Source organism: Phalacrocorax carbo, chromosome 1, assembly GCF_963921805.1.
Source record: "Phalacrocorax carbo chromosome 1, bPhaCar2.1, whole genome shotgun sequence".
Taxonomy (NCBI): Eukaryota; Metazoa; Chordata; class Aves; order Suliformes; family Phalacrocoracidae; genus Phalacrocorax; species Phalacrocorax carbo.
In genome coordinates, this window is record NC_087513.1 from 83,617,917 (window position 1) to 83,633,297 (window position 15,381).

The window sequence follows — 15,381 nt, forward strand, 5'->3', positions numbered from 1 at the left end:
GCCTGGATGTGTTCCTGTGCCCCCTGCTCTAGGTGTCCCTGCTCAAGCAGGGGGGTTGGACAAGATGATCTCCAGAGATCCGGTCCAACCCCTACCATCCTGCGATTCTGTGAATTTGGTTGTGTAGTGTATTTTGTGTATCAGGGCACAAATAACTGTTTAACATTTCAGGAAAGTTTCCTAATTTTATATATACCTTCAGGAAAAAGAGTGTTTATTTTGTTCTTTGAAGATATTAGAAGATCAGAACTATAAAGTCTTTTCAACCCAGATGGTGGGGGAGTGAAAATAACTGAATGAGCATTAAAATCGCTGCTGTCAGGATGTCTGAGAGATTACTGGTCTTATCCTGTTATTGTAATGAGGTAATTCATATACAGCAAGCCCTGACTGGATAGAATCAGAGATCAGCATCCAAGGCTGAACAGTTAATTAACAGGGGTGGATAAAGTGTAATTTGCTTGGGGTGGAGCTGCATTGTCCCAAACACATGGATATCAGTATCCCTTGCAGCAGGCCGTGCATCCCTCGGAGAGGGAGTGTGCCAGAGCCCCCGGGGTGTCCTTTTGCCTCTTGTGTAATCAAGCCTTGCTGAGAACTTTTTGGGAAATAGGATGTTTTTTGCACCAAGGAATTTCTCAGCCGGGAAGGAAAATCTTTCAAATAGTTACAGTTTGTATGTTTTAATTTCCTGTTGAAACACTCAAAATCAAACAAAACATTTAGTTGCATTTCAAAATGACATACTGAAACAAACCAGAAGGTGTCTTTTCAAACAAGCATATAGCTCTGTCATAGAGTATCCTAATATTTTTTTTATCCCCCCCCTTTAATCTTTCTCTGCCTTTTCATACTGAATAATGAGAGACAATGTATTGTAACTGTGTGAGAAAGCGAAGGTAATACCATTGTTTACATGCTGGTAAAATATTTCAGCTGGCAAAAGTTGGGAACCAGTAATGAAGCAATGGGAACTCTCCTATTTGGAGGTTAAAAAAATGATGCCAGAATCTCACTGAAATGAACTGTGATTAAAGTATGTTTTCAAGTAAATATTGGATTCCTGAGTTTTATGCAGAATGTTTTCAAGCAGCTCAACAGAAAACAGGGCTTCTTTGCTGACTTCAAAAATTAGGCTAGAAGTTTTTGAAACAGAGGGATGTAATCACCAGTTGACTGTGGCATGTATTTGACTTTTGGGTGCATTGGAATGCTCTAGTTGTCACTTGTCAAAGCTCTTGCATACATATCCTACCAGCGTCCCAGGCACTCAGCTGTCATCGCAGTCTGAAGAGTTCTGCTAGACTGGGCCAAGGTGGGTAGCACCTTGGAAGACAGAGCCCCGTGGCTCTCTTAGCGCTGTCAGCAACATCATCTTGCACGTTATCCGCACCATAACCTGTGAAGCTGCAGGGCCTCTCTCAGTAATAAGAAAGGAAAGAACATGTACTAAATTTCATGTCTGTAATTAGCCAGTATGTTAGTCCTCAGTAATCCTCAGTTTAGCATGCAGAGGAAAAACTTTGTAAGCAATTTCTAAAGACTTTTCAATATAATGAAGTTATTACCACAGGAGAATTTATAAGTATTTAGTTTTCTTAGAGTCCATTTTAGATTCCCTCTTGATATTTATTCCTTTTGGTTTTCTTTCCTTTTGTGTTTTTGTTTGTTTGTTTGTTTGTTTGTTTTCCTTTTCTCCCCAAGCCAGAAGGGACCGAGGTGGAAACTACCTACAACACTGTGCTCTGTGCATCTGGTAAGAGCCTTTTGCTTTCTAAGACCTTCTTTGCTGAGGTAGAGACTAAAGACAAAGGGAGAAGACGAGGTTTGTGAATGCTCTGCTCTAAGAACAAAGGTGTAGGGATCTGATAAAATTGAACAAACTAGATGCATGTCCCATTGGTAGTGAAACTAATTCTTTCTAAAGGACAAGAGCTAAGGCTGTAATAGTCCCTGCAGTCTTAGGCAGAAGCTTATCTCTTCAGAACCGAGGCCGGCCAGGCCCCTGTTGGGAGAGAATATCTGGGATTTAATAGGGTTATCTCTAACATCTTTCATACAATGGTGGTGGCCATGGTCTGCCCACCAAAGCAGAAGAGGCCAGAAAGATAGGCTGGAAAGTCTATTTGTCAGTCAAGGACAGCAGATAGTGCCATGTGGAAGTGTGTGACTGTCTGTGAGGGTGTTGTAGGCCCAACAAAATATTTGCAGAATGGAAAGCTTCCACTGCAAAATTATGGAGGAATGGATTTGTTGACAGCAGGAAAACCCTGTGCAGGGAACAGTGTCTCACCCTCTTAGCTGCTACCCAGGCATGTAGATATACCCAGAACTGTAGCCAAATCGATCTGTTTTTTAACCCAGAAAAGTCAACGTCAGAGCCAGTCTCCCTGGTTCTCCCAGAGACTGTGGTGGATGGCTCAGCCAGAGCATATTTCACAGTGCTTGGTAAGTGAAGCATTCTTGGAGTGTCACTTGCTATTCTGAAATACTGCCATGTTTCTTCAGGCTGTGCTCAGTCTACTGGCAAGCCCTAAGCTGTGCTAATTTACACTGGAAATTGTCCCGTTCCCCAGGCGACATCATGGGCACTGCCATGCAGAACCTGCACCAGCTCCTCCAGATGCCATTTGGCTGTGGGGAGCAGAACATGGTCCTGTTTGCACCCAACATCTACGTCCTGGAGTATCTGAACAAGACAGGGCAGCTGAGTGAGGAGGTCAAATCCAAGGCCATCGGATACTTAGTGAGCGGTGAGCTGGGACAGGGCTTTTGCTTCTCAGTTCACTCCTTCCCATGACAACTGCATAAGGACACTATTGGCCACTGGCATGTATGATCTGGGGGAGGTTGTCCTGGTGCATTAAGGGAACATGTGATAGGTCAGGTGTATATAATACAATATATATAAGAAAGAGAATCCTGCACTCAGGTGGAGGTGCAGGGTGAGAGATGACAGCATTCAAACAGGAACACAGAAGTAGTCCAGAACCGGCAATAACTCAGATTTCTCTCCATAAGAAAAGGGGTATATGAAATAGATAAATCAGGCTGCAACCATTAATCATGGCAGCTGCAACCATTAATTATGGCAGCTGCTTATGTAGATCTCGGACCCTCCTTCGGATTAAGATTTGGAAAGTGTCACTCACCTTTGACTAGGCCAGAATTTTAACATGCTAGTTTTAACACACTATGGCAGACATAACATTGGTACATATGGACATGGTAGGTATCTGCGGATATTACAAGGGACTGTTTTTATTCAGTTATTTAATGGAAAAATTGCACTTTCTCCAATGAAAATTATCCTGTTTTCTGCATCCCTACCCTATGTGGGGCTCCCCTTTGTATTCTGTTCTCTACTGGGAACCGTTTTTCTGTTTCTCTCAAGTCTCTTCTCCCACCGTAACTCAGACTGTGTAATGGCCTGATATTTAAATCCAGAGCCATCCATGGCAAGGTGGTGTTTGGCAGATCCTTGGGAATACCACGAGGCACACAGCTTTTGGCAGTGGAAAGGGTGACATCCATGCTTGCCAGTTCCCCAGGAGGAGAGGAAATCCTACATGATCTATTATGCGCTGGAAGCTTGGCTCCCCATCTCTAAAAATGTGTGTTTAATCAATAGTTTCAAAGCCAGGGGAGAGAAACTGTTCTCAAGAATCACCTGTCCTTCTCCATTGATCTCAGATGACAAGTTCAGAGTACATAACACTGAGAGGGCTACATTAGAAAGGCTGACCCCAGCTTAAATCATTCCATCCCCACTTGTCAGCCTTATTGCCCTGCCCACAAGGCATGGCTGGGTGGGATGATCTTCAACCTAAGAAGCCAGGGAGATTAAACCTGTGACTGGAGGCTGGGCAGGAAGAAACAGAATTGGCAATAAACTGTTCAAAAATCATTGGTGAGTACAGTTAATTTATTTATAAATTTCATTTCCCATTCCTTGCAGGCAGTATTCTTCTGTCACTCCATCCTCTCCATAAATGGTAGTGGTGGTGGTGGTGAGGCAGGAGGGTTCCAGCAGCTGGGAGTACTCTTCATGCATTGCCCTTATCTACTTCCTCTGCAAGGATGAAAGAAGATGGGAGGGTACAGGCGTTAGAGAGATACACCAGTTCCCTCTCCCAGGCTGAGAGACAGAGACAGCACGATGTGGGTTTGGGAAGCCAGATTATGTGTGAAGCACAGTACAGAAGAGTGGGCTGCTGTTTGACCAGGCTTGAGGGTCACCCATAGCACTCAAAGCTCATGCCACCTTCAAAGCCATGGGAGGTTGAGAGAAGGCTGAGACTCTTTCTGACCCACTGGGAGAGATAAGTGGAGTGGAATTTGTCACACCTGGGATGGACACAGGAGCACAGTGCAGACAGGTAGCAAGGATGTTCACTGCAGCAATGACACATGCTCTTAAAGTGTATTTATTTCTCTGCAGAGAATGGAAGGAATGTGCTGCACCAGTGGACAGCACTGTTCAGGGCAGGGAAGGCAGCTTTCTGCTTTGCAACTGAGATCTGCCTTGGAGTCAGTGCAGAGCACCTTTGGACACCTAGACTGGTGGATGGACCTCTTAATTAGCAATTTCCTATCATCTTTTCCAAGGAGGATAAAACCTCCATCTTTTAGGGCACGTGGCAAAGAGCTGCCTAAAATCTAAAGCCTCCCCCCAAGTCTCAGACTGGAGAGCGAGACCACACCAACATAACCTTTGGAAAGGTTTTACTGTCCGCTCAGTGCCTATCTTAGAACTTATGCACCGTTTTTCCATGAAAGGGAGGCTGTAGGCCCAGAATCAGCAGAACACGGCTGTACCTACAGACACAGCCAAGGTTAGCAAGCAGGATGGGGTAAAAGCGTGGGAGCTCAGGCTCTTTTCCAAGACACCAGATAAGAACACCAAAGGAGATGAAATTCACCATTTATCACCAGCAAGAGACATAGCTTTCACCTTTCCCAAGCCCAAATCACTTTTTCTCTGCTCTCAGATGCCCCGTGAAAACCACTTCCCAGGGTCTCAGTGCTTTCCAGAAGCCTCCACATTCCAAACACGTGAAACTGGGCAACTGATGGGCAGCCACACCTGCCAGTCTTCACATTGGCAGACTCCATATAGGGCAGGAGAAGTATCACTGGTCAGGGCCTTCCACGGAAGCTCATGCATTACCTGTGCTCCTAAGCCAAACACATGTGGTCTTGCACTGCAGAGAACCCCCCAAAGATGATAGACCCTCTGCCCTGCTAGCTCAGGCTCCAAACCAAGACTGGGTGCCTAAAGCTGTGAGGAACACCTGCCTCCTGAGAGACCCCTCTCCTGCTTGGGCAGCAGGGTAGCTGAGCAGGAAGCAGCTGTTGCTCCAAATAGTAGCTACCAAAGGCAAACTTGCCATCTCTTGGGATCCAAGGAAAATGGCATTGCTTAAAGGCATGCTGCAATGTACCAGCACCACTGTGGGCTTTGCCACATACAGTTGCTAAGCAGGCTAGGGTGCCATATTGGAGAACTATGACCCGCCCCGATGAGTGATGTGGCTGTGTGTGCAGGTGGGGATCTACTACCAAGGCAGTTTTCTGTCACCGTGTAAGGGAGGCAAGCCCAAGTTCCTATAAAAGCCAAACACTCACCTCTTCAATAATAAGGGTTGGGAGGGATTCCTCTGTAAGGAGGACTTCCTACTGCAGGTATGGCTCCATGCTTAGAGTAGGAAGCGAGAGGCTAAGCACAGCACCATGTTACGGCTGTAGTGAAAAAGTATGCCAGGCTTGGGCAGGCGGTTCTGGAGCATGGCATAAAATCACAGTAGGTCAGACCATGCCATGGTGCTTTATGAGATATCTTTTGGTGGCCTTAATTTGCTCTATTGCTCCAGACACAGTGCTTTTGAGGAGAAGTTTGCTGGGTGGTCTGAAAGAGCCAAGTCCCCTTGGCACGATCCCACAGCTAACTAGCTGGAGCTCTCAGGAGGGACCAGAAGATACCTCAAATCTGAGACAACAAGAATGATATAGGAAACTTGAACTCAAAGAAAATGTCCAAGGGGCAGTTTCATTGGGACACAACCTGCATTTAAGCCAGGAGAACATGATTATGGGAACAACTCTGACAATTCAGAGTGGTGGATTTTGAATGAGTCAACAAAACTGAGCCTCCCACACTCCAGGTGTTTCATGCAAATGCTGTGCCTATGAGTTGGGCCAACCTCATCCAAATTAACCACTGAGCAGAAAGCAACAAGTGCTGTCTGGAAGACCAAAAATACAATGAAGAAGGTGTAGAGAACTGAGAAGAAGGAAGGGGCTCTCGGTACCCTACCTGTGGCACAGGGAGCGCTGTACTCCTGTGTGGCAAACTCATCTGGAAAACAGAAGGGAAGGGAGAGAGCAGGCTGTCAGAGCCCCTCAGCACTCCTGGCAGAGGGACGGGTGCCAGAGAGACACTTCTCGCGGGCCACACAGCAGGCCACTGCCACCATCCCCAGCTTCCCCCTAGTCACGGCCCAGGTGGGTGGGAGGCAGCCCCAGTCACGGCCCTGACTGGAGGCCGCAGCAGCAAGGCAGAGCCACCCCACACAGGCAGCCCCAGCAGGTCTCCACTGCGGTGTGCCCAAGAGCTGCTCAGGCCCCTTCTGCCAGCACACTGGGGCGGGGGGATGACTCTGTCGCTGCCAGCCTGGCGCAGCGGCCGGGACAGCAGAGGTCCAGGGCACCGTCAGGTCTGCATGGAAGCGCGGGCACGGCTGCGCTCCGGGGCTGGACCTGAACAGTGCCCTGCGGGATGGCTCCTCTCCCCGGAGAGGCAGGACGGGCCATGCAGGCACCAAGATCAGGGGCAGCCGCTGGTGTGAGGGGCAGCCATGCAGGGATCCCCACACTGTCACCAACGCCCAGACCTGCCCCCCGTCCATTGTTCTCTGGGGCCTGCCCACACAGGAGCAGGAGGGAGGAGGCTGCCCAGGCAGCGCGGGGACAGGAAAGGGCCGAGGCCAGGGGAAGCTGCAGGTCCTCACAGCTCCCGTGCCCCTCCACGTGTCCCATTGCCCACCCTTGCGCTCCCACGGGCACCCCCAGCCTCGCACTCACCTGTCTCGTAGTAGTCATAGACCTTCACCTGAGCTGGCTTCAGGCCCTGCACGGGGATGTCCCGCTCCACCGTGAAGGAGAAGCTGAGGGTCTCGCTGCTCAGCTGGGGAAGGGAAGCGGTGGAGGCTCAGGGGCGGCTCGGCACTGCCCCAGGCTCCCCCGCGCCTCCACGCTGCCCCCCAGCTCCCTCGCTCTCCCCTGGCACCCCTGCCTGGGCCCTGGGGGCGCAGGGGCTGCAGGCCTGGCTGAGGGGCCAGGGGAAGCCCTGGGGCCTTTCCCCACACTGGGGGAGGCTCTGGCTGGTGGGGAGGTCAGGGCCCGATCTGTGCACGCGGCGGAGGGAAAGGCTGCTGAGGGCTGGGAGGAAAGGGCCACTTGTAAGTCTGAAAGGTCAGCAAAAGGCAGTATGGGTTTCAGTCCTGTTCTTGTCAGATCCATGGTAGTTTTGAGTCCCACATCTTTTGCCCTGTCTGGCCAAATGTCCCAATGCCTGTGTTTCTGACTCGTCGTCTCCCCAGACGGATACTCACCTTTTCCAGGTACACCAGGACATGGTTGGTACTCAACTCTGTGCGCTCAATAACAGAGCGGCCTTCCAGCTGTAAGAAAGAAGACCAAGATGTTACTGCATTGAGGGTGGCCTCCTTGTGCCCTTACACAGCCCCACGGACGGGATGTATTGCAGATGAAACACGGGGGTACTCAGGGAACTGAGTCTGCAGCACAGAACTGCCACCTCAGTGTGCCACTAGGTATCATGGTCTGCAAGCCTTCCCTTCGCCAGCCTGGCTGATGAAGTATGGCCTCGCTGCAGCAGAGACTAAGCGCTGGTTCAAGCACAGTGATGGAATGATTCAATGAAAATACATTCCTTCTGGCTTGCTAGTTCTGCAGTACCTTATGGCTGCCTCTATTTTCCAGACCATGCACCTGCTCAGCATCTCAGAGAGCGACCCGAGACCTCAACAGTTATGACGCTATTGGGTGGTGTCAGGTCAGCACAGGGAAAAAGGAAGCGGCACTGCTTTTGAATGTCCTACGCGCAGACAAAGCTTTTAGGGAGCTATCAGGACACAGAGATAATCAAGGTGCCCATCACCATTCTAAAGGAAAAATGACATCGTCTTTTTTTCCTAGATTCCTCACATTGTCTCCCCTTGTGCTGGCCTGGAGCCAGGAAAGAGAAGAAAACACTGTACACGGCAAAAGTGCGGAAGACAATGGCAAGATCAAGCTGATTCCAACCCTGAAGCCCTCCACTTTGCTACAGACACTTGGAAGGTATCTTGAAGAGAAGAAGCTGGGTCTTGCTTGTTTGACAAACAGGCTCCTACCTTCCTCACGGAGGACTTCACGGGGATGAATCCTGACAGCATCTTCACGTCAACAATCACCATGTTGGAGTCATTGCGCTCCCCAGTATAACTAAGGAACCGAGCAACAAAGGTTCAGTGCACCTCAAGTCGCAGCTGGGGACACTTCCAGCTTTTCCATAATACTTGGCACCCCACCACATCCTGACAGTCCGGCACCTTCTTCTCCAGCTATGCCAGGGCCTCCTAGTCACCTATGCAGCCTCTCACTAGCCCAGCCCTGGACTGCCCACACAGCTCCACCACTGCAGGACACGCCCTTCCTCCACAGCCGCTTCTCCCAGCCCAGCTGCTTCCTGCCCACTTTTCCAGGGATGCACCACCCCTCCAGGGCTTCCAGACTGGCTCACCCGGGACCACCAGACCTCCTCCAGCTCCCGTGGCTTCTTGGGAAGACTCAGACCCAAGTGCAGACTCACCTGACATTTATGCCTATGTCAAAGACCTTGTGAGCCTTGGAGTCCTCACACGTCTCTGGGATCGTGTACACATGGAGCATGAAGGGTGCATCCTCCTGCGTGGGCTGCACGTTGTACCTCAGGCTTGTCTAGGGGAGGACAAGCAGTTCTGAGCGAGTATGTGTACGTGAGGATCCTTTCCTCCTTCCCTCCTTCCCTCCCTCCCTGCCTCTCTCTCTCCTCCACACACCTCTACTCATCTCCTCTCCCTTCTCCCAGAGTTCTCCTTCCCACTCCTCCCCTCTCCCCTGTCCCTTCTGTCCCTTCCCTCCCTGGCTCCTGTTTGGCAAGGGGCTCTCCTCATAGGATGGCGCCTGCCCCCATCACCCTCACCTGCAGGTAGACGCAGCCTTCGCCAGACACCTCTGTGCTGTACTCCCCTGGCACCTGGGGCAGGGGCACGTGCTGGAGCAGCAGCCGGTTTGTGGGATCCACTTGGAAGTCTTGCTGGAAGTCCCCTCCAGATCGCAGGGTCACTTTGGAAGCTGCTCCGCTCTTGGCATAAGTGACAGCTCCGTACAGGGACAGGGCTTGGAGAGCCACCACTGTGTCCTGAAAGAGATGGGTCCCAGCACCCAGGGGAATACAGTCAGCCTCTCCACAGCCTGTTCTGCCATGGCCTGCCCTTTGCTGTCGGGCAGGCATGCTTCCCTCCATTCTTCACTTTCTCTGGGTACAAGTACAAAGGAGAGGGAGAAAGAGAGCAGCTGTTGCATGTTTCCATTCCCTTCCTGTGTCCTCTGCACAGCAGTTGCTTGTTCCCTGAGCTCCCTGGTGTGGAGCTCTCTGCAGCCTTCACTTGCTCACCACAGGGTGAGGCAGCAACTTCATATGCACAGAGAAATTGGTGTGGGAGCCCACTCCAATGGCACAGACACACGTCCCTTGTGTCCCTACCGTTCTGCCCCACTGTGTCAAGAAAGCCAGGTCCTTAACCACAATATCCGTCATTCCCAGAGGCACGACCTGACATACTAGCCTCTTGGGACCTTGGCAACCATGGTAGACACTGCATGGCAGTCCCTGTCCTGGTGAGCCTCCCTGTGCTCCCACCTGCGTGTCGGACACTTCCCATCTTCTGATGTTGGTGTGGGAGGCCGCAGGACGGAAGCAGCTCACCTGGGTGGAGGAGAAGCCTCCATTGGGATTCTGCTGACTGCTGATCCACTTTGCAATAAGAGATGCAAATGACAGCTCCTCCTGGGAAGGTGCCGGCTGCATGGTGAGGTAAGCAAGGAGCACGTAGGCCGTCATCTCCACTTCAGCAGAAGGAGCTCGGTAACGGTAGTACGGGAGATCAACCTCTGGCTCTTTTCCCGGCCGTTGCCAATGAACAGACCCATCTTCACAGGAGGCAGGGAGCACGGAGACAAGACAACAAGCAATTATTAGTTGTTGTTGAAAGGCAGTTCTTGATCTGCTGCCGGTCCAGTTGGGAGGACAGAGCCTCCAGGATGCCTCTGTCACGTAGGGTGAAACGGGAAGGGTTAGACAGCTCTTTGCTTGCTGCAACTAGTATAAGACTGCTGAGGCTCAGTCCTCAGGCCTGGATACCGCTTTGTCCTACACTCCAGATTCATGAAGGCGTTTATGGGCTTGAGCACAAGGCTGGCACTGCTTCCCTTCTTGAGTACAGATGCCAGGACCGGGCAGTGACAAGCTCTGTGAGGCAAAATGACCCAAGGACTGTGAGCAGGGCTTGATAGTCGCATGCAGGTGGAAAAGGCAAAAGGTGCTGGGGATACGTCTTTCACAACCCTGCTACCCAATGCTTGGGCAAACCCTCTGTCCAGTCTGACTTTGCCAGAATGCTTCCGAGTCGTTACGTGATTTCCTGGAAGACTCGGAGCTTATGCTATGGCCTCCAAAATGACCTGTATGTTCATTTTCTCTCTCCGCTCATGAAGCTCCTCGCTGAGGTACTCTCCCTTGTGCTGTGCGAGGTCAGCTTTGTTCTATGTTGAGCACGTGCACTGGAAGGAGTGGCCACAAACACTGCTGAGTCCTTGCTAAGCAGTGCTGGTGTGGCAAGAGGAGCAGTCTGAGGAGAGATGCCAGCAGAGCTACCCTTTAGTTCAGCACCAATGGGGGATGGTGCTTCCTGATGGACTCCCTCGGAGCAGAGAAGTAGGAGTGGGCACTGAGAAGGAGTTCTCAAAAACACAACCCCTTTGCATAAGTTTTTCCTCTCGCACCACCTTCCCTCACTCACAGGAGCCATTTCCCGCTGCCATTGCTCCACCAATAAATGCCACTTTATCAACAGAAAATGTAAGGCCAATGGGCTGGAAGAAAGAGCTGTCCCACCAGAAGCGCTCACCCTTTTTCACGGCTTCCTTTTCAAGTGAACCAAGCAATGCCTTCCGCTTCTCTCCCTTCCCTGCCAAGGCGAAGGTGTATGCCAGGAGTGCCTTGGTGTACACGTGGTTTTCTTTCTCATCCGCTGCTGTTTCCAGGCAGAACAGAGCGTTACGCACCACTGAGTGCTGTGGAGGAATAACCAGTGATTAGAAGTCTGGGGAGAATTAAGGTTTTTGCCTTACTAACGGCACATCATGCCACTCAACTTTGAGGAGGGATCTCCTGGAATGAGGGCTAGGATCAAGTAGGGTACAATGTGTTCCAGAAATGCCAAAACTGACAGTGCATAATTCTTATATCACAGGGCTCTACAACCAAGTCCTTTTTCCAACCTGGAGCAAATTCTGAGCAGTGCTTTGTCATCATCATATACTGACACAACATAACTGACTCAAGTTAGGGTGCAGCCACATACAGTCACAGGCAGAGGAATCTCCAGCAATGCAATAGTGATGTAGGCTGTCAGAGAGACCTCGTTGTCCACTCCACCCTGCAGGGAAAGACAAAGGTAGATATTGACCCCACTGAGCTTCTTATCCTCAGCCTTTTCTTCCACTATAGTGGGAATACTTTATTCAGCTTTGTTGACCCTTAGCTTGCCTCCTCCCCCATGCAGCGGATGTGGAGGTACCAATACCACTTATAAAACACAGGTTAGCCTTCATTCTCCTTCCAGCTGTGGCGATCATACAGAATGGCCTCTGGCTCCCTAGTTCTTGCCATTTGACACGGGAATTTCCCATCTGCCTGTACGTTCAAGAAGCTCAACTGCACCCATCTGACTTATGGTCAAGTTCTAGCCTCACAAAAAAACAACCAGGCAGACACATTACCTTCATGGCATTGTTCAGGAGTGTCCCAGAACTGCGGAAACAGCCGTTCTCCTTCTGTTTGTAGGACAGCCAGATCAAAGCATCCTGGATGTGCTTCTCATCTATGAAGATGTAAGGCCGGGCCTGGGCAAAGGACTTGAGGACAAAGGCTGTGAGCCTGAAAGGGAGAAAGAGCAGTGAAAGGGCCTGAGCAGGCCTGTTGTCAGTCTCAGGTGACAGGGCCCATGTGCATATCATTTGTCTGAAGAAAGGCAAGAAGGTCTGGGGAACTGTGGGCCAATTAGTCAGACCACATGTATATTATATCTTCACCTCAAAAAACCTGCCAAAATGCTGCTTCCCAACTTGGTTCCTTGTCCTTCTCTTGGCTCATAAAACCCTGTGATCCCTCTGTGTTGGTACTGCAGTTTGAAGGACAGTGATTGTCGATCTGTATCTAAAAAAATATGTCTTTGGAAAAAGTAGGGAATTGCATGCCTGTTAGCTCAACATCTGCATAACAGTAACACTCAAAATGACAGGGGAGAATAATTAAACCTCTGTTGGCTCATGGTGTGCTGGCAGGACCCTTGCACTAGAAATCCATGCCTCATGGGCTTCCCAGAACTCTTCAGAGGTTTAAAGTAAAGAACATGTTAGAAGAGTTTTTGCTAGAGTTGTTAAAATCAGTTATGGAGGAGAAGCAGGAATGTGGTGAGAAGCCAACGTGCTGTCAAGAGCCAAGTACTGTTTCAGAAACTAAAAGCAAACTGAAGGGGATGAAATCATCCATTCTTACCCTTAGCTAAAGTTGCAAATGCATGGCAATGATATGCAGGAGCAACTCAAAACTTTGCAGTATGACCCACTGGCAACACCCACGCTCCTCCAGGCTGTCTTTGCTTAGTAACACTCAGACAGTCTTGAACAAAACCATACGTCACTGCTCTTGCATTATCATCCTTTCCACTTCCATGGAAACACCTTTCCCAGCAGCTTTCTTAGCAGATGCTACTCTAAAGCTGCCACTGCAACTCCTCACCCTTCCTCGGTCAGGATGTGAAATCCTTCTTCCCCCATTTATCTCCATTTCCTTCTTGCCTCTTGTGCTCCTCAGAGCCGCGGGTGGGAGGATGTGCTTCAGCCACGTCACTGGCTGATGCAGCCTACTTAATTAAGTAGGAGGCAGCACAGGGACCACAACAACTCTGGAAAGCCTGCTGGTCTACAATAGCACTTCCTATTTGCTCTCACACAGTGTTTATAATAAATGTGTAGGTGAGAAAGAGAGGTGTATGGGGGGGCATAGGTGACATTGAAATCTCACCAGGTGTTCCCCTGTTGGCCATAGCGTGGTCCAAAGGTACTGTAAGAGCCATCTGGGTGCTTGTAGTTCAGCTGCCTCTGATAACCTGCAGTGGAGAGTTAAAGCAAGATTCAGATGCCACAGAAGAAAGTCTGCTGAGGGATGGGGAACAGAAAAACAGCTGTATCAGCAAAGGCAAAGGAGAGAGGAGTAGGTCAGGCCTATCATAGCCAATAACAAGTACTGGTACATTCCCACCACCTCCATGCACTGCTTGTACTGCATGGGGAGAAGCGACACCTGCCTTTCTTCAGAGGGAATGCAGGACATATTAAGGACAATGGACATGTCACTGTAGCAGGTCACCTGACAACTCTGCACTGCACCGCAAGACCGTTAGGGAGCAGAGAAAAGGGGTGCTATGATCAGGAACCCTCATGCTTAAGCAACAAAGGAAATAAAGCCATAAAGGAAAAAGCAGCAAAGGGCCTTCTCAGGCATACAGCAGAGACTGCCTCTGCATGAGAGAAGCTCTCTTTCCATTTCTGACAAACATTTGACAGCACCACCCCAGGCAGGATCTGGAAAAAAGCCAAACCAGAATCAAAAGCCCTGTCCCAGCTCACCGCTCACTAAGTATCCGATGGCCTTGGATTTGACCTCCTCACTCAGCTGCCCTGTCTTGTTCAGATACTCCAGGACGTAGATGTTGGGTGCAAACAGGACCATGTTCTGCTCCCCACAGCCAAATGGCATCTGGAGGAGCTGGTGCAGGTTCTGCATGGCAGTGCCCATGATGTCGCCTGGGGAGCAGGAGACACCAGAGGGATATTAAAAACGCTCAGGGATGGCTATCAGAATCAGAGGGAGCTACTGAATGAGAGAAGCAGGAGATGGATTGATAAAGATCCTGGAATGAAACACAGAACAGCAGAAAAAAGGAAAAGAGGGAAATGAGGGAAAGGTTAGGGCACTGCCAGAGAACCCTGGCCAAAAGGACACGCAGGAAGGGGAAAAGGATGAGCACAACTGGAAGGGAAAGTGTTTGAGACAGAAGGGGTGAAAGACAGGAATGGGGTGTGCTGGAAACCAGGAGAAAAGCTGTGAGGTAGGAGGCCAACACAGAGGGGCAGAAGCAGCACATGGTTCCTCTCCCAGGCTGCACACTCACCCAGCACTGAGAAATATGCTCTGCCTGAGTCTTGTACCACGTTTGAGGGCAGCAACAGGGAAAACTTCTCTTTCACAGGCGCTCCTGAGAGAGAAACAACACCCAAACAGCTTCAGTGCAGTCCCAAGGAATGGCTAATGGAAGGGGAGAGGGCCTCAGGGAAACAACAGGAACACTTCCTATTAGAAATGACCTGACTTCAGTCACTTTGTTTTTCCCTGGCTCTAAGGCAACCTCTGCATAAGAGCACCCCCAGCCACCGTTAGGCACTGTACATCACGTCCCTACAGCTTTTTCCTGGATACGCTAGAAAACAGGAGACAGCGCTTGTAACTCCAGTGTCAGCACACAAAAGAACAGGAATGCAAAGGCATGCTAAATCTCTCCTAGCTCATACCCTGATGCTTGGCCAGGATGGTCCATTCTCTAGGTCTTTCTTCTGTCTTATGTCTCAGGCTCCCAGCTGATGGGGCACGTTTTGATTACCTAAAAATATCGGCCTAGCTGGAATATGGTAGAGGCAGCACTCTCTTCCTCCTCCAGGCACGTCCCAGCCATCAAACACACAGGAACAAATGGAGAGGGTGGGGAGAGAGGGCTTTACCTTTAACACAGAGCACAGAGTTCTGGGCTGTTTCCTTCTCAACTCCTTCAGGCTTGGGTGCGATGAAGGAAAACAAGAGAGGAGAGAAGTTAGTGAGACAGGAAGTACACACAGACAGAGGAATCCTCAGCAAGGACAGAGGGATACGTGAAAAGAAATGTGATTGAACTGGAGAAGGAGAGGCAGTCACAAACACTCCCTGAAATACACAGC

General features: G+C 50.1%; 1 protein-coding gene across 1 annotated transcript in view; it reads right to left on the reverse strand.

The window, feature by feature from the left end:
• Window positions 1-3,907: 3,907 nt before the first annotated feature.
• LOC104050566 (alpha-2-macroglobulin) overlaps window positions 3,908-15,381 on the reverse strand; it is a 32,886-nt gene continuing 21,412 nt past the window's right edge. Inside the window, exons 22-36 of the mRNA XM_064462793.1 lie at window positions 15,169-15,220; window positions 14,565-14,648; window positions 14,020-14,196; window positions 13,415-13,499; window positions 12,109-12,265; window positions 11,691-11,765; window positions 11,235-11,400; window positions 10,034-10,257; window positions 9,248-9,466; window positions 8,876-9,003; window positions 8,418-8,508; window positions 7,614-7,682; window positions 7,084-7,186; window positions 6,317-6,358; window positions 3,908-4,072 (exon numbers count right to left, since the gene is read on the reverse strand). Coding sequence (XP_064318863.1) covers window positions 4,047-4,072; window positions 6,317-6,358; window positions 7,084-7,186; window positions 7,614-7,682; window positions 8,418-8,508; window positions 8,876-9,003; window positions 9,248-9,466; window positions 10,034-10,257; window positions 11,235-11,400; window positions 11,691-11,765; window positions 12,109-12,265; window positions 13,415-13,499; window positions 14,020-14,196; window positions 14,565-14,648; window positions 15,169-15,220 — 1,698 coding nt within the window. The 3' untranslated portion in view covers window positions 3,908-4,046. The remainder of the gene's footprint in view (window positions 4,073-6,316; window positions 6,359-7,083; window positions 7,187-7,613; window positions 7,683-8,417; window positions 8,509-8,875; window positions 9,004-9,247; window positions 9,467-10,033; window positions 10,258-11,234; window positions 11,401-11,690; window positions 11,766-12,108; window positions 12,266-13,414; window positions 13,500-14,019; window positions 14,197-14,564; window positions 14,649-15,168; window positions 15,221-15,381) is intronic.